Here is a 17,928-nt window from a genome sequence, read left to right as displayed (position 1 = left end):
TGCGGGAGGCAGTGGAGGACAGGAGTGCCTGGCGTGCTCTGGTCCAGGGGGTCACGAAGAGGCGGACACGACTAAACGACTAAACGACAACAAAGAGCAGATTCGTTGAAACAAGTGTGCATGTTTTGGTGCTGCCCATTGGTTTCAATGGGGGGGTCTACTCTAAGTTAGGACTAAAGGTAAAGGGTAAAGGGACCCCTGACCATTGGGTCCAGTCGTGACCAACTCTGGGGTTTGCAGCGCTCATCTCTCTTTATAGGCCGAGGGAGCTGGTGTACAGCTTCCGGGTCATGTGGCCAGCAGGACTGAGCCGCTTCTGACAAACCAGAGCAGAGCACGGAAACGCCGTTTACCTTCCCGCCAGAGCGGTACCTATTTATCTACTTGCACTTTGAGGTGCTTTCGAACTGTTAGGTGGGCAGGAGCAGGGACTGAGCAACGGGAGCTCACCCCGTCATGGGGATTCGAACTGACAACCTTCTGACCGACAAGCCCAAGAGGCTCTGTGGTTTAGACCACAGCGCCACCCATCTAGATACAGCATTGACCTAATCTAGGAGACTCTCGTTATGATATTTTAATAATAATAATAATAATAATACAATGATGTAATAAAAAAGACATTGTATTATTTTTATTGGCAGATTGCCTTTGTTAACTGCGGTGCAAAATGCTTTGCTAATATCAGTGGTGAGAAGCTGCAGATTTTGGAAACGCGGGCTGTGTATTTTATTGCTCTCAGTTCAGACAGAACTCTACAGCCTCCGACCCCAGGAGAAACCCAAGAAAACAAGGAACCCCCTCCTCACTTTGCAAGCAGTCGGCGTTGAGCAGGTCTTGACACTTTTCGTGGCATTTGACTCCGCATTCTGTGCACCGCATGCCTTGGCGCGCAATGCCCCAGAGCAGACCCTCGCACTCGTAACAGTAGGTGGGCGTTGTGGCGGTCCACACCTCGAAGTTGTGGGGGGTTGTGCAAGAGATGGGGTAGATTAAGGCTTGGAGGGTCTTCTTGTAAACATGGTTTTTCTGGAGGGAGACAACGAAAAACACACGGTTGGGATCTGAACATGTGTGACACTCTCTCTCAACTTTTTATAAAAGAACGGAAATGGTTTAGTGAATACCGTCGTACCTCGGATCTCAAACGCCTTGGCTCCCAAACAAATTGGCTCCTGGACAATCAAAACCCAGAAGTGAGTATTCCGGTTTTTGAACGATTTTTGGAATCGTTCCTGGGTCTCTTGTCAGACCTGACAAGGTCTGTGCGTCTTTGTGGTCAGGATGTAAGATAAGACCCAGACGTGCCATCCCTGCTCCACTTGGAACTGGCAAGGCCATCCATTGCCGTCACGGACTGATAAAGGAGAGGGCTTTGAGCACTTGTTTATACAGCTGGCTTTCTGTTTATACATTGACACAAGAGCTCAAGTTAATGCATTTTAGAAACGCTCTCTTGGAGAAGGAAAAATGCGGATTTTGGGTCCCGTTTCAGACTGACTGCACAGAAACCCCTTCCTTCACCAGGACAAGTTCTCCTAACAAAAAAGAACCACCCAAGAGCATATATATATGTAAAAAAGGAGGAACTGGGACACTTACTAGCTCTTCATTGTTTAAAGTGCTTGATGCGAGTGCTGATGTGATACCAGCTTTCCTGGACTGGACCAAGGACTGTTGGAAGGAAGCATAAAAGGGGAAGCATGTCAAGAATGCAGTGCAGAAAAACGACAACAACAGAAGTTAAGACCCTGCATTCATGGGGTCTTCACCTAGGCATGCGATGGGGGGCGTGATTAGGAAGCATGTGTGGCCCTCCAGCATGGCTGAAACCACATTCCCCACGTGGCCGTGAAATCATGTCTGCTGGCACCAATGTAACAAGAAGAAGAAGAAGAGTTTGGATTTGATATCCCGCTTTATCACTACCCGAAGGAGTCTCAAAGCGGCTAACATTCTCCTTTCCCTTCCTCCCCCACAACAAACACTCTGTGAGGTGAGTGGGGCTGAGAGACTTCAGAGAAGTGTGACTGGCCCAAGGTCACCCAGCAGCTGCATGTGGAGGAGCGGAGACGCGAACCCGGTTCCCCAGATTACGAGACTACCGCTCTTAACCACTACACCACACTGGCTCACAAGATGGGAAGGAACTATTGGAGCTTTCCCCTGCCTCCAGAAGTGATTCATAAACTCATCAACGTCAAAACAATTTACAGTCGAGTGGCGTTGGGGAGTTTGCCCATCACTGTTCTTAGTTGGGAGAAAGATTTGCGAGCCCTGAGCAAGAAAGAGAAATAAATAAGGAGACAAATACTCACCATAGCCTGCAAAGGCGTGTTGGTCAACGGTTGAGGAACAGAGGAAGAAATGAGATGTTGTTAGGAGGACTCAGACAACCAGGTATATATATATATTTATACATAAAGGACCAAGCTTCCAAGCTTGAATTTCATTCTTCATTCGTAAGCAGCAGAATTCCCTGTCACCCACTGTGATGGCCTGGGATTCGGACTCGGAGGCAGAACCTGAGGGGTCCCAGCCTGCACAGGAGTCCCCGCCTCCAGAACCAGCTGAGCCGGCGCTGGGGCATGAGCCTGAAGGGTCCTCACCTGTGCTGGGTCCTCAGGTGAGTCTGCTCTGGCTCCTGAGGTGATGGAGGACCCATTGCCTGCAGGTGCTCCACTCTCAGCCCCGTCAGAGGAAGCTGAGGTTGCCTCTGGGTCCGGGAACCCTCCAGCCTCTCCTGAGCTGCAGAGGCTCAGGGCAGAGAGGCGGAGGGAACTAAGTTCCCGCAGGAGGAGGGCTTGCCTCCAGGCCAGGAGAGGCGAGTCACCAGAGGATCGGGGCCGCCCTATGCCTCGGGGCAGATAAAAGCCGGCCAGTCCCAAGTTGCGGGAGCAACATTGTTGGTTGCTAGGTCCATCCTGAACCCTGTCCTGCTTTCCGGCCTGAGCTCCTGACCCGCCCTGGCTCCCTGCTTGCAAGCCTGTTCCTGACTTCACCCGACTCCCTGCCCTGCACCCAGCTTCAGCTACTACGGACTGCCTTCACGTTGCACCTTCGACCACGGACCGGGCTTGGACCTCGCCTCCTGGGTAACCCACGGGACCAGCAGACCCACTACCTAAACATGTTGCGGCCTTTGTTATTCTAAATCAGGGCTGGATAACCTTCTTCAGCCTGCAGGGGCCTCTTCCCCTCATGGGTTAACTTCCGGGGCCGCATGCCAGCTGTGGGCGGGGCCACAGGGAAAGGGGTGTGGCCAGTGGCCAAAGTAGGCCGTCCCAAAGGCATGACTCTTACCTTTGCCCAGTAGGCTAGATCGCAGCCGTGCCAAAGTCAGTGACTTGGGGTGGTCTGGCAAAAGGGGGTGCTGCCTGGGGGTCAGATCTATAGGTCTGGGTGTCTGGGTTCAGTCTATGACCCGCAAGGTTCTCCACCCCTCTTGTAAATCAGGGTGGCAGTCAACTGCTCAGGTGGAATTGGACCCTATTCCTTTTCAATGAGGCTAGAAAAACTAAATAAGGTAAAGGTAAAGGGACCCCTGACCATTAGGTCCAGTCGCGGACGACTCTGGGGTTGCGGCGCTCATCTCGCTTTATTGGCCAAGGGAGCCGGCGTACAGCTTCCGGGTCATGTGGCCAGCAGGACTAAGCCGCTTCTGGCGAACCAGAGCAGCGCACGGAAACGCCGTTTACCTTCCCGCCAGAGCGGGACCTATTTATCTACTTGCACTTTGACGTGCTTTCAAACTGCTAGGTGGGCAGGAGCAGGGACCGAGCAACGGGAGCTCACCCCGTCATTGCGGGGATTCGAACCGCCGACCTTATGATTGGCAAGTCCTAGGCTCTGTGGTTTAACCCACAGTGCCACCCTAGAAACACTAAATACAAATGTGATATTTTGGGTCTCTTTTGTTAACCACCCACAAGCCACCTCTCGCTCAATCTCTTCCCCCCTCAACCGCACAGACAATATCTTCACATGTACCAGATTTTTCAGGTGATGGTTTGAGAAAACGGGCACAAACCGCAGCCCCTACCCACCTCAAAAAACCCCATCACATGCAAAACAGAGGCATCAGCAATCCAAGCTTCAGCAGTCGGGGTTTATACAGGAGGAAATACACAAAGTAAACAGTGGCAACCAGTAGGAAAACTCGCGGAGGGGAAAGGCAGACAGAGATAGGGAGGATAGTCAAAGCTAGACGTTGCGAGAAGGGAGCGAGAATGAGAAGAGAGGTTAAGCACAGGAGCTGGGCCAGAGAGCACGAAATGTTGGAAATTTTGGCCATGGCAAAGCTGCGCCCAGCAAGGATTCATTTTGCGATGACCAAGGGGATTGCGGTTTATTTAAAATAAAATGAATGAAGGCACCGAGATATAATAAAAATTAATAATAATTTATTATCTATACCCCGCCCATCTGGCTGGGCTTCCCCAGCCACTCTGGGCGGCTTCCCAAAAACTATCAAAATACTGCAATACATCAAACACTAAAAGCTTCCCTAAACAGGGCTGCCTTCAGATGTCTTCTAAAAGTCTGATAGTTGTTTGACATCTGGTGGGAGGGCGTTCCACAGGGAGGGCGCCACCACCGAGAAGGCCCTCTCTCTGTTTCCCTGTAACTTGGCTTCTCGCAATGAGGGAACCGCCAGAATGCCCTCGGTGCTGGACCTCAGTGTCTGGGCTGGACGATGGGGGTGGAGACGCTCCTTCAGGGATACTGGACTGAGGCCGTTTAGGGCTTTCAAGGTCAGCACCAACACACTGAATTGTGCTCGGAAACGTCCTGGGAGCCAATGTAGGTCTTTCAAGACCGGTGTTATGTGGTCTCCACTCCCAGTCCCCTGTCTGGCTGCCGCATTCTGGATTAGTTGCAGTTTCCGGGCCACCTTCAAAGGTAGCCTCACGGAGAGCGCATGGCAGTAGTCCAAGCGGGAAATGTTCCTCTTGCCCTCTTATTTGGTCACCTTAAGTCATAGCCAAGTGGCCATGGAAACTGTGGCTCCCTGAAAGGTTGGGTAATCTCTCCAAATTTTGGTACTCACAAAATGCTACAATTCCTCAAGGTTTCTTGGCTAAGCTGAGCATAGCGTCCAATGCAGCGGTCTTGGGAACTGTAGTTCCAGGCCTCGCTAATGCAGGGTTCATATTACTGGGGCAAAACTACAGTTCCTACGTTGCCTCGATCCAACACCAATGAAGGAGCCCAGGAGACCTGTTCTATGGTGCTCAGGAGATTATAGTTTCCAGGGTTCCTTGATGGTAGTTTGTAAACTCTGTTCAGAGCTTCCAGTTAAGGAACTGTGGGAACTGCGGTTCATTGGAGATCTATTGATCTCTGTCTAACACTGAGAGGTCAACGCAGACACAGTTCCAAAGTTTCCTTGGCTGCAAAGGAGTATAAGAGGCGGGAACGACCCTTGTACGTTCAGCAACTGTATACAGTGGTACCTTGGTTCTCAAACGCCTTGGTCCTCAAACAACTTGGAACCCAAACTCTGCAAACCCGGAAGTAAGTGTTCCAGTTTGCGAACTCTTTTCGGAAGCCGAACGTGCTCCCTTTTGAGTGCCACACTTCCGATTTGATTGTTATGCTGAGTTCTGTCTGTTTTTGCTATTTATTTTGCCTTTTCGTTTCTGTGGCTCTTTTTTCATTTCATTGTTGTGACTGTGTGGAACCCTGTTCAGCTACTGATCGATTGATTATGTGACTGCAGCACATTGTTTATCACTTTCATTTTATCGATCAATGGTCTAGTTAGATAGTAAAATTCATGTTAAATTCCTGTTTTACAGGTAAAGGGACCCCTGACCATTAGGTCCAGTCGTGGCCGACTCTGGGGTTGTGGTGCTCATCTCGCTTTACTGGCCGAGGGAGCCGGCGTACAGCTTCCGGGTCATGTGGCCAGCAGGACTAAGTCGCTTCTGGTGAACCAGAGCAGCACATGGAAACGCCGTTTACCTTCCCGCCGGAGCGGTACCTATTTATCTGCTTGCACTTTGAGGTGCTTTTGAACTGCTAGGTTGACAGGAGCAGGGACCGAGCAACAGGAGCTCACCCCGTCATTGCGGGGATTTGAACCGCCAACCTTCTGATCAGCAAGTCCTAGGCTCTGTGGTTTAACCCACAGCACCACTCCCATCCCCAAATTGCTGCTTTAGAGGTTGTTTTTAAAAGTCTGGAACGGATTAATCCATTTTGCACTCCTTTCTATGGGAAAGCGCGCCTTGGTTTTGGAACACTTTGGTTTGGGAACGGACTTCCGGAATGGATTAAGTTTGAGAACCAAGGTACCACTGTAGAAGAGTGAACTTTTGCCATGAAAAAATCATGCCTAGCCACACATCTCATCGCTTAACACAGCCCTTCCCAAACTTGTTCCCTCAATATCTTGTTGGGCTACAGCTGGAATTGACGAGAAGCTAATGAAAGGAGGTGGTCTCCTGATGGCTGGAGACCTCTCCACAGCCTTTGGAATGCCGCGCAGAGATGTTGTTGGGCTGTCAGCTCCCACCACGGTAGTTGGAGGTCCAGAAACACACAGAGGGCATGATTTTGGCCACCTGCGGTCCGTGCGGACTGCTGCCAGGTCTTTAACAGAAGAAGCAGGGCACTGAACATGGGACCTTAGCATGCAAAAAACCGGTGCTCAGAGACTGAGCTATGGCTCCCGGGAGCCCCCATGGAGTTGTCAACAAAGGCAAGCATGCACAGGTAAGGTTTGAGGTAGACAATGCCAACCGTAGCATTGGAAAGGGGGCGCCTTTATTTACACAACGACGGAGGGCTATCCCTTGGGAAGGGTTGGGAGCGCCAGGGCATGTGTTGGAAGGGAAGAAAAAGGAGGAAATTTAGACGCAGGAAGACAGGCTGATGTTCCTCATTGGACAAGGGTTCCGTGCGGCTTCTGTTAAAGCGACGGCGCCGTATGAAAATACAAGACAACCGATCCCGAAGCCTCTTGTAAGCTCACTGTTTTGGCAAGCCTGGCAACTTGGAGGGGAGATCTCCAGAGTCTCTCTTCCCCCGTCCCCAGGCTGTCTGTTAGGTGTGGTCAATGCTGTGTGGGATGTAATCCACTGGGAGCAGTCAAGTACAACATTCCTTGTTTTCCTAGAGGGGACATGCAAGGGGATGTTTGGTCCAGCCAGTCGAAACTTCCTGTTTCCTCCTGGCAGGGGCATCCTTCCTTTTGCATGTGATAGAAGGTGAGCGTGACCTTACCTGTCAATAATAATAATAATAATAATTTATTATTTATACCCTGACCATCCGGCTGGGTTTCCCCAGCCACTCTGGGTGGCTTCCAACAGAATATTAAAACACAATAACTTGTTAAACATTAAAAGCTTCCCTAAACAGGGCTGCCTTCAGATGTCTTCTAAAACTCCAGCTCCCATCTGTGTGTGATGTAATCCACTGGGAGCAGTCAAGTACAACATTCCTTGTAACGCTAGAGTGGACATGCGAGGGAATGTCTGGTCCAGCCAGTCGAAACTTCCTGTTCCTCCTGGCTGGAGTATCCTTCCTTTTGCATGTGACAGAAGGTGGGCGTGACCTCACCTGTCCAGGTAACAAAAGGACGAGTCACGCCGCTCTCTCTCTCTTCTTGACTTCCTTCTTCGTTTGATCAGCTTTTAGCTAGGACTGCTCTGCTAGCTCTCAGCTAGCAGAAGCACTGGGATTATTCCTACATATGGGGTAATCCACATGTACGTATTTGTAACTAAGTCTGCCTTCAGGAATCCAACAGTGAACTGATGTGAGTAAACTTTTATTGACTTTGAATAAGATTGTGGTGTATTTATTATTTTAAGAGGCATTCAAGGGAACTTGCCAGGAACGTACAATTCAATCGGAGACAGGCTGAATTGTATAATAGTGAGAGGCTCACACGAGCCTGCAACCAGCCATCTGCTGTGCATGTAAAAGGGGAATGTATTGCCCCATATGGGGTAGATCCACATGTACATATTTATAACTACGTCTGCCCCTTCAGGGATCCATCTGTGAACTGAATGTGTGAGTAAACGTCTTATATATACTTTACACGAGATTGTGTCGTGTCTATTCTTTTTAAGGGGGAGATAAGGAGACTTACCAGGAATCCAATATTAAGCGGCTTAAACGAGCCTGCATCAAGCTATCTACTGTGCATGTAAAAGGGGAATGTAAAACTCTGCTAAGTAAAGGAACTTGCTAGCCCAAGTTAGGAAGGATATTAATAAACAATATATCCTCTCCTGCCTCCCTGAACATTACCACAAATGCTTAGTGTTAAGGTTTAGACTTATTACAAGTTATTTTAAGTTAAAGTCTGCTGCAACTGGATTTCTTATGGACAGCACCAACCCTGAATATATTGGATTTGTGACCATTATGCTCATTTGCTTTCAGCAGCGGTAAAGCGCTGCTGGATGAAATACAATTGCCTCTGGTCTACTCTGGAAGAAATCCTGCAATGTGTTCAAGTTTTTACTCTGCTTAACGATACGGTGGAACCTTGATTCTCAAACGGCTTAGTTGTCGAACAAATCGGCTCCCGAACGCTGCAAACCCGGAAGTGAGTATTCCGGTTTGTGAACGTTTTTTCAGAAGCCAAACGTCCCGCTTTCGACTGAGTGCAGGAAGCTCCTGCAGCCAATCGGAAGCTGCGCTTGGTTTTCGAACGGTTTCGGGAGTCGAATGGACTTCTGGAACGGATTAGGTCCGAGAACCAAGGCACATTACTCTGGATCAATACTGACTAGGATTCCATGGCCAAATTTGCCACTGTACAGTAGTACCTCGGGTTACATACGCTTCAGGTTACAGACTCCGCTAACCCAGAAATAGTGCTTCAGGTTAAGAACTTTGCTTCAGGGTGAGAACAGAAATTGGGCTCCGGCGGCGCGGCAGCTGCAGGAGGCCCCATTAGCTAAAGTGGTGCTTTTGATTAAGTACAGTTTCAGGTTAAGTACAGACCTCCAGAACGAATTAAGTACTTAACCTGAGGTACGACTGTATAGGCATTCTGCAAGCAATCTCCCCTACGTAATACTTCTCTTTATGTTTCTCTCTGTGTGTGTGCATGCGTGTACACGCATATACAAACACGCATGTGTGTGTCCCCAGCCAACACGGGAACCCCAAATCTCCCCAGACCAGGCTTGTGCCAAATTGGTGGAGCTTCCAAGAGAGCTTGCCGGATGCGGGTGACGGGGGAACTCATACGATGCTCTCGCTTTAACCACCTCGTTCCTCACCAGGTCGCTGATGACTAGTGGGAGAGATTTGCATCCAGGCCTAATGTCAGGCATGCTGTCTATGCAGCGCAGAAACTTGACCGCCGCTCCCCTGGGGGACGGAAGCAGCCCAAAAAACGTCCCAGAGAAGAAAGGGGGAAGAGAGGGGGTGGAAACAGAAACAAGAATGAGCTGTATTAGCGAAGCGAAGGCAAACTCAGCGAGGTGTGTGCCGCCGAAGAGCCGAGATAATGGAGGGCAAGGCCTTCAACCCTGTGAGACAGTTCCGATTTTTTCTTCTTGTTTTTTTTTAAATTAAAGATTTTGTTGATTTACAAAAGTGTGCACTCTCTCTCGTGTGTGCCCCCCCCCATGTAACCTTTTTACAAATCATTTTCATTTGTTGAAGCATTAGGAAGAAAAGGGGGAAAGAGGCGGAGGGGGGGAGAGATGGGGGAGAAGAAGAGGAGGGGTTTGGATTTGATATCCTGCCTTTCACTCCCTTTAAGGAGTCTCAAAGCGGCTAACAATCTCCTTTCCCTTCCTCCCCCACAACAAACACTCTGTGAGGTGAGTGAGGCTGAGAGACTTCAGAGAAGTGTGACTGGCCCAAGGTCACCCAGCAGCTGCATGTGGAGGAGCGGAGACGCGAACCCGGTTCACCGGATTACGAGTCTACCGCTCTTAACCACTACACCACACTGGCAGTGGGGTTGGGTGGCGATGTTTCTATTTCACTTATTATATGTAAGGTTTGGTGTCAGTGTTGCTTGTGCAGGTTCTTTGCTGTTCCCTTGTGTTCCCATTGGTGATGAGAGAGGTTGGGGTTGGCCTAGGGTGTGGTCATTCATTTGTGGTTGGCTGTGGTGGTCTTTGCAATTGATGCAATTCTGGGCTGCATCAATAGGAGTCTAGCATCTAGATCAAGGGAAGTAATAGTGCCACTGTATTCTGCTCTGGTCAGACCTCACCTGGAGTACTGTGTCCAGTTCTGGGCACCACAGTTCAAGAAGGACACTGACAAACTGGAACGTATCCAGAGGAGGGCAACCCAAATGGTCAAAGGCCTGGAAACGATGCCTTATGAGGAACGGCTAAGGGAGCTGGGCATGTTTAGCCTGGAGAAGAGGAGGTTAAGGGGTGATATGATAGCCATGTTCAAATATAGAAAAGGATGTCATATAGAGGAGGGAGAAATGTTGTTTTCTGCTGCTCCAGAGAAGCGGACACGGAGCAATGGATCCAAACTACAAGAAAGAAGATTCCCCCTAAACATTAGGAAGAACTTCCTGACAGTAAGAGCTGCTCGACAGTGGAATTTGCTGCCAAGGAGTGTGGTGGAGTCTCCTCTTTTGGAGGTCTTTAAGCAGAGGCTTGACAACCATATGTCAGGAGTGCTCTGATGGTGTTTCCTGCTTGGCAGGGGGTTGGACTCGATGGCCCTTGTGGTCTCTTCCAACTCTAGGATTCTATGATTCTATGTTTTCATGTGTGAGTGGGGTAGGTGGGTGTTTGGGATCATATTGATTTGTATGCTGTTGTTGGATTTTTGTCATTGTCTTGTTGGGCTGTGTATGTGATAAAGGGGAGCCATACCGGGGTGAAGGCGTCTTCTTCTATTTGTCCCTGTGTCAGTTTCAGTTTACTGGTTAATTTTTCTAGTAGGGCTGTTTCCCATACTATTTGGTACCATTGGTCCATGCTTACTCCAGACAGGTCTCTCCAGTGTCTGGCTATGGTGCTTCTGGCTGCTGAGAGTAGGTGGGTTATGAGTTCTTTGTGGTGTAAGTGGGCATTGTTGTCTTGGAAGATGTTTAGTAAAGCCAATTCTGGGGTGATTTCTAATACTTGCTTGGTTATTTTACTTATTTCTCGTACGGTTGTTGTCCAGAATGGTTGGCTTTTGGGGCACTCCTACCACATATGAAGGTATGTGCCTTCTTCTTTTTGTTGTGGCGAGGGGGTGGTTTAGCAGCGGCCGAGGGGCAAGGAAACCCTGCAAATCGTTCGCATGCAGAAGTTACTATATTTGCAATCAGCCACTGCCATAGACCTTGCATTTCATAACAGCTATTATTGGGGGAATGATAATGATGATTCTTCAACATCAGCTTCGTTGAACTGGTCATGTTGTGCGGATGCCTGATTATCGCCTTCCACAGCAACTACTCTATTCCGAACTTAAAAATGGAAAACGTAATGCTGGTGGTCAACAAAAGAGGTTCAAAGACTCTCTCAAGGCAAATCTAAAAAAGTAGTATAAACACTGACAACTGGGGAACACTGGCTGGCGAGTGCTCCAGTTGGAGAACAGCCTTGACCAAACGTGTCGTGGGCTTTGAAGACGCTCAAACTCAGGACGCGAGGGAGAAACGTGCTAAGAGGAAGGCATGCTTGGCAAACCCTCACCGGGATCAACTCCTGCCTCAAAACCTGTGTCCCCACTGTGGAAGGACTTGTGGATCCAGAATTGGCCTCCTTAGCCACTTATGGAGTCACTGCTAAAACCCTGTTTTGGAAGAAGAAGAAGCAGAAGAGGAGGAGGAAGAGGAAGAGGAAGGAGGAAGAAGAAGAAGAGGAAGAGGAGGAGTAAGAAGAAGAAGGGGAACAAATAAACACTTCTCTGCGAGGGGATCTACTTTGGATTTAATCAGAAAATTAGCGACTTACTGCTGGGACTTTCTTAGTATGCTGCTAGATGCAACTGAAGGGCAGATCAACTCCTAATCTGATAACTTGATGTTAATAAAATGGTGGAGATGGGTTTTTGTTAGGGGGACGGGCGGACACAATTGTTTCTGGACGTCCCCAAACCTCCTGAGTTGGAGCCTCTTGGTCAACTGTTTGCCAAGTCTGTGGTTGAGAGAAGATTTGAACCCAGGCGTTTCCTGGCCACTAAGTTACCCCAGGTCTCGGGCTACAGAAAGGTTAACCCTGGTTGAGAAGAGAGTTTTGGTTCTGGCCTGGAGCTCAATTAAAAGAGGGGGGGAACTGTCTGCAAGGTATAACTTTGCCACTCCTTTATCCTGGCTCCAGAGTGGAAGACGGCAGAATTCCAGCGGCGTTTCCAGAGAAGGTGAAGCTAGCAGCTGCCAGAGAGAGAGAGAGAAAGAGAAAGAGAAAGAGAAATGGAAATGGGAGGAAAAAAACGTTAAGAGAAACCTCACCAAATCGCTAACTAGGGGGATGGGTTTCCTTTTGCGAATATCAGGCATGCTATCAATTATGATGAGCCCGCCGCCGGGTCTGGAAAAAAGACAGAAACGGTCAGCACAGGACGAGAGGAGAAAGGGAATATTGGGTTGGGGAGAGAGAGAAAGAGAGAGAGAGAGAGGATAGTGAGGAAAGGAGAGAGAAGGGAGGGGAGGGGAGAAAGGGGAGAGGAGTGGAGGAAGGGGGGAGGAGAAGAGAGAAGAGGGGAGGGAAGAGAGAAGGGAAGGGGAAGGGAGGGGAGAGGGAAGGGGAAGGGGAGAGAAGGGGAGGAGAAAAGGGGAGGGGAGTGAGGAAAGGGGAGGAGAAGAAGAGAGGGGAGGGAAGAGAGAAGGAAAGGGGAGGGGAGAGGGGAAGGGGAGAGAGAAGGGGAGGAAAGGGGAGGGAGGGGAGGAGGGGAGAGCGGAGGGGAGGGGAGGGGAAGAAAGGGGGAGGGAGGGGAGGAGAAGAGAAGAGAGGGGAGGGAAGAGAGAAGGAAAGGGGAGGGGGGGAAGGAGAATTGCTGCTTGCTTAACAGACCCAAAACACCAATTCACATCAAATGCCCATCTGCTAACTTCGCTCATTAGCAAATATCAAGAGTTATCAGCATTGATCATGATTAAGCATCTTAATTATATATCAAACCATTAACAGTTATTACCTTTATTTGTTATAACCATCCATTGCAGCCATTATTCATCGTTTTTCTCTAACCTGCCCTTTTCCGGGAAGGGCGGATTCCAAAAGCATTAAAATGCAATATTAAAATCAGATTTTTAAACAACAACAACAACAAACAGATTCCCAATTAAGAAGGTGAGCCAATTTAAGGGTTAAGAAAGGAAGGGAATCTGGGGTCAGAGATGGAGATAAGAGAATTCGGGATCAACCAATCAATCAATCAATCAATCAATCAATCACAGCCACCTGAGACCCATCGAAAGGCATTTTGAATTTGAGACGGCATTCAGAGACGGCAACTCACCCGCCTTTAAACCACAGGGATTTCGATTCTCCAGATCCTTCGCCCCGAGCCTGTGAAATAGAAAGGATCAGTTATTCTCTCTGGTAGGGTCTTGATCCTAGGAGACATTTCTCTGCGCGCGCTCCCCCCACCAGAGTTCATTCCTAAACAGGGCTGCCTTCAGATGTCTTCTAAAAGTCAGATAGTTGCTTATTTCCTTGACATCTGGTGGGAGGGCGTTCCACAGGTCGGGCGCCACAACCGAGAAGGCCCTCTGCCTGGTTCCCTGTAACTTCACTTCTCACCAGGAGGGAACCACCAGAAGGCCCTCGGAGCTGGACCCCGGTGTCCGGGCTGGACGATGGGGGTGGAGATACTCCTTCAGGTCTACTGGGCCATTTAGGGCTTTCAAGGTCAGCACCAAGACACTGAATTGTGTTCGGAAACGTCCTGGGAGCCAATGTAGGTCTTTCAGGACTATATGGTCTCGGCAGCTGCTCCCAGTCTAGCTGCCACCTTCTGGATTAGTTGTAGTTTCTGGGTCCCCTTCAAAGGTAGCCCCACGTAGAGCGCATGGCAGTAGTCCAAGCGGGAGATAACCAGAGCATGCACCCCTCTGGCCGTGCTCTGGGAATCTCTGATCTAGAGGGTCGCTGCTTTCCCACCCATGGCCTACAACATTGGCTCCATTCATGAAGAACATCTAGCTTGATTTTGTCAACACAGATGGGCAGAAGTTCTCAAGGGCTTCATTCTGGAGCATTTCAGGCGTGCCAGGGGCCGAACGTGGGACTTGGCACACTGGGAAAAGATGCTCTAACAAGGAGTGATGGCCTCTACCCTACACGCTGTGATAGCAATTTTGAGGTCTTAGATATATGGTAATGTTCATAACCGCACGTACATAGATCAGCACAGGAAGACCGACCTGAAGCCATTATGATTCCTAAACTGAGCAAATGTTTTCTCTGCAAGGTCAAAGCGGGAAAGCCTCCCCATTGTCTTTTCCTTCACAAATCCTGTCTGTGTTTGAATAGGGTGTGAGCCTGTGACCTGGCCCAGGAACTAAGTATTTATCACTACAAAGGACTGGCCGGGCTCCCCAGGCAATCCAATCAAGTAACCTGCCACACAGGAGATAAACAAGGACAGGAGAAAAACAACATTCAAATTTCTGTTGTAGACCACCTTTTCTGTGAGTAGGTGTGATGTATCTGAGGGGTGGTCTTAGGTTACACCCCTTCTGTGATGTATGTATGATGTTTCTGGGGGTGGTCTTGATCTACAGGGTGGCAATTTTAAAAGTCTTTATAAGGCCTTGCATGCCATTTTTCGGGGTTCCTCCTCTCTCCTGCGGGTGAGGGGAGCACCCTGTTGCAACAGATCAATAAAGATCAAGCTTACTGGCTGCTTTGCTTCTCAATATTCTCTGTTATTTTCTCCTACCAATAGGGAACCGACGTAAGGACTCTATATGGGCTCTTGGATACCCCATAAGGGAAAAGGGCAGGTTTTTTTATTTACAACAACGCAACCTAGGTTTCTATTCCTCATGGCGCTGGATACATGTAGGAAGCTGTTTTGGGGAGATATTCAGAGGACCTCTGGCGGCGCTTGAGGAAACGCTTACCTGCAATCCCAGAGGGAGACCGAGAGCGACGGAGACACAAAGATGGCGGTGGCTCTGAGCAAACTGAAAAGTGAGGGTGCCCCCAAGTGGGGGCAGCTTTGGGGCCAAAAGAAAATGAAGAAGAAAAAGATGGCGGGTGGAGTCTACAAGCAAAACAAAACAAAACAAAAATTATAGGTATGGTCAGAACTCAACAAACGGGGAAGAGGAACAAAGAGGGATGGGAGGAAGTTAAAAACTTAAATATAGACACTCTGAGACATGGAATGGAGATGTGAGTGCAGTGCAGGGTGGTCCATTAGGATAAGTTGGGGGCACGCCCCCCAACCTCGCCAGGGACGCGGGTGGCACTGTGGGTTAAAATACAGAGCCTAGGACCTGCCGATCGGAAGGTCAGTGGTTCGAATCCCCACAATGACAGGGTGAGCTCCCGTTCCTCGGTCCCTGCTCCTGCCCACCTAGCAGTTCAAAAGCACGGCAAAGCGCAAGTAGGTAAATAGGTACCACTCTGGCGGGAAGGTAAATGGCGTTTCCGTGCGTTGCTCTGGTTTTCCAGAAGTGGCTTAGAATGCTGGCCACATGACCTGGAAGCTGGACGCCAGCTCCCTCGGCCAGTAGAGTGAGATGAGCGCCGTAACCCCATAGTCGGCCACGACTGGACCTAATGGTCAGGGGTACCTTTACCTTTACCCCCCAACCTCAGTCTGCCCTCCACCAGGCCCCACCTGTGTGGGATGTGATCCACGAGAGGCAGTCGAGTACAACATTCCTTGTATTGCTAGAGAAGACATGCAAGGGAATGTCTGGTCCAGCCAGTCAAAACTTCCTGTTCCTCCTGGCTGGAGCATCCGTCCTTTTGCATGTGATAGAAGGTGGGTGTGACCTCACCTGTCCAGGTAACAAAAAGACAAGTCACGCAGCACACCTCTCTCTTTTTGACTTCCTTCTTCGTTTGACCAGCTTTTAGCTAGGACTGCTCTGCTAGCTCTCAGCTAGCAGAAGCACTGGGATTATTCCCTCATATGGAGTAGATCCACATGTACGTATTTGTAACTAAGTCTCCTTTGGGAATCCAACTGTGAACTGATGTGAGTAAAGTTCTTCTATTGACTTTGAAGAAAATTGTGGCGTCTTTATTCTTTTAAGAGGGATTCAAGGGAACTTTCCAGGGACGTACAATTCAATCAGAGACAGACTGATTGTACAATAGTGAGAGAGGCTCACATGAGCCTGCGACCAGCCATCTGCTGTGCATGTAAAAGGGGAATGTATCCCCCCATATGGGGTAGATCCACATGTATATACTTTGTAACTAAGTCTGCCTTCAGGGATCCATCTGTGAACTGAACGTGTGAGTAAACTTCTGACTGAATTGTATAATAGTGAGAGGTGCACACGAGCCTGCGACCATCTCTCTGCTGTGCGTGTAAAAAGGGGAATGTAGCTCTGCTAAGTAAAGGAACTTGTTAGCGCAAGTTAGGAAGGATATGAAGAAACAATATATCCTCTCCTGCCACTCTGAACATTCCCACTGTGGCGATCAGGTGGGATTGCTATGAGGAATCATGTCAGATGGGTCAAGCCCAGTCAACACAATGCTTTCATTGCAGACACAATGGCTTGCTCCATAACCTGCCTGCCTCCTTACGGGCAAGCCCAGAGGTTGAGCCTGGCTCTGGGATTTTCCTTCTCATCCTTAGTCTCAACGTTGCCTTTCCAGAACCCAACAGGAAGGAAAGTGAGGATGGGTGGTTGGCTGTTGCCTCTCGTTGTCTCTGGCGCCCCCTACTGTTGACCTCCCTGCCTAGGAAGCTCACCCAGAAGGCAACACAGCCCTCGGGGTGAACGAAAGGAATCTAAAGCTGTCCCGGACTGCACTGCACGCAAGACTAAGGACATCGTAAGAGCCTGCCGGATGAGACCAGGTACTTCCGGGTTAGCGCGATCGGCAAATGGCGGATTCCCTCCGAGCTCCAGAGGGAATCGGCTTCGTGGAGGACGGGTCCTGCCGCGGCGGCGACGCGGGGACCCTTAGAAACCACAGGCGCGGAAGCCTGTGGACCTGGTGACTCGGCGGGCACCATTTGCGCCCTCCCCGACCCATGAAGAAGCCTTTTTAAAGGCTTCGGAGCGGGTGACGGAGAGTGAACGAAAGGAATCTAAAGCTGTCCCGGACTGCACTGCACGCAAGACTAAGGACATCGTAAGAGCCTGCCGGATGAGACCAATGGCTCGTCTATCGCAGCATCCCATTCTCAGGATTTAATTTATTTAATTCAGAAAATTAAGCAGGCAGACGCAAATTTGCAGAATATCACAAAAGTAAATTCCCAACGCACCGCCTCCCATTTCTGTAAGCAAAAACAGCTCAAGTAGGAACTCTCAAATCTGGAGGTGTAAAAGATTTGGATCGTCAGGAGGAAATGGTTAATAATGGGACCCACAAAGGGGAGGAAGAAAGCCAAAGAGATTCCTTGGAGTCGCGTTTTTATGTCCCGCGTTCGATATACGGCTGTAAAATTGCAATCTGAAGAAACCAAATGAATAAATCTTTTGAAAAAAGAATTCTCGAATCTGCAGAGAATTTTGGAAGCGCTTGTGGCGGGAGGGAGTTCGGTGCAGCTGGGGAAGGAGGCGGGGCTTTACGGCCAGGGGAGGAGCCTAAATCGACTGCATTTGAATATGGGCGACGAGGGGGAGTGACCCGACGCGCTTACCTCCTGAAGTTGCATGCATACTTTGTTGAAGGCTCGCAGCCAATTCGCCTTCGCTCGGGCTTTCGGGTCCACCGGTTCTGCTTCGACCTTCTCCCTGCAGCCGAAACAAACAGAGGCAACTCACTGAATGATATATAACCATGTCGAAACCAAGCCCCGCCGACTTTTGCTTCTGGCCCCGTCCACCGCTCGCAT

General features: G+C 49.5%; 1 protein-coding gene across 2 annotated transcripts in view; it reads right to left on the bottom strand.

The window, feature by feature from the left end:
• The window catches only part of LOC308577445 (protein unc-13 homolog A), a 112,382-nt gene that overhangs the window by 60,934 nt on the left and 33,520 nt on the right, over positions 1–17,928 (bottom strand). The window contains exons 12-16 of one of the 2 annotated variants that reach the window (XM_081177622.1): positions 17,734–17,827; positions 13,408–13,457; positions 12,398–12,476; positions 1,603–1,674; positions 810–1,029 (exon numbers count right to left, since the gene is read on the bottom strand). In XM_081177622.1, the coding sequence (XP_081033748.1) occupies positions 810–1,029; positions 1,603–1,674; positions 12,398–12,476; positions 13,408–13,457; positions 17,734–17,827 (515 nt within the window). Of the gene's footprint in view, positions 1–809; positions 1,030–1,602; positions 1,675–2,318; positions 2,338–12,397; positions 12,477–13,407; positions 13,458–17,733; positions 17,828–17,928 lie in introns of those variants that run through there. The other variant, XM_081177621.1, reaches the window with a different exon arrangement.

This window comes from Podarcis bocagei (assembly GCF_964188305.1).
Source record: "Podarcis bocagei genome assembly, chromosome: 18".
Classification (NCBI taxonomy): domain Eukaryota; kingdom Metazoa; phylum Chordata; class Lepidosauria; order Squamata; family Lacertidae; genus Podarcis; species Podarcis bocagei.
The sequence above is the reverse complement of the archived record's forward strand: the minus strand, read 5'-3'. Positions and strand labels throughout refer to the sequence as shown.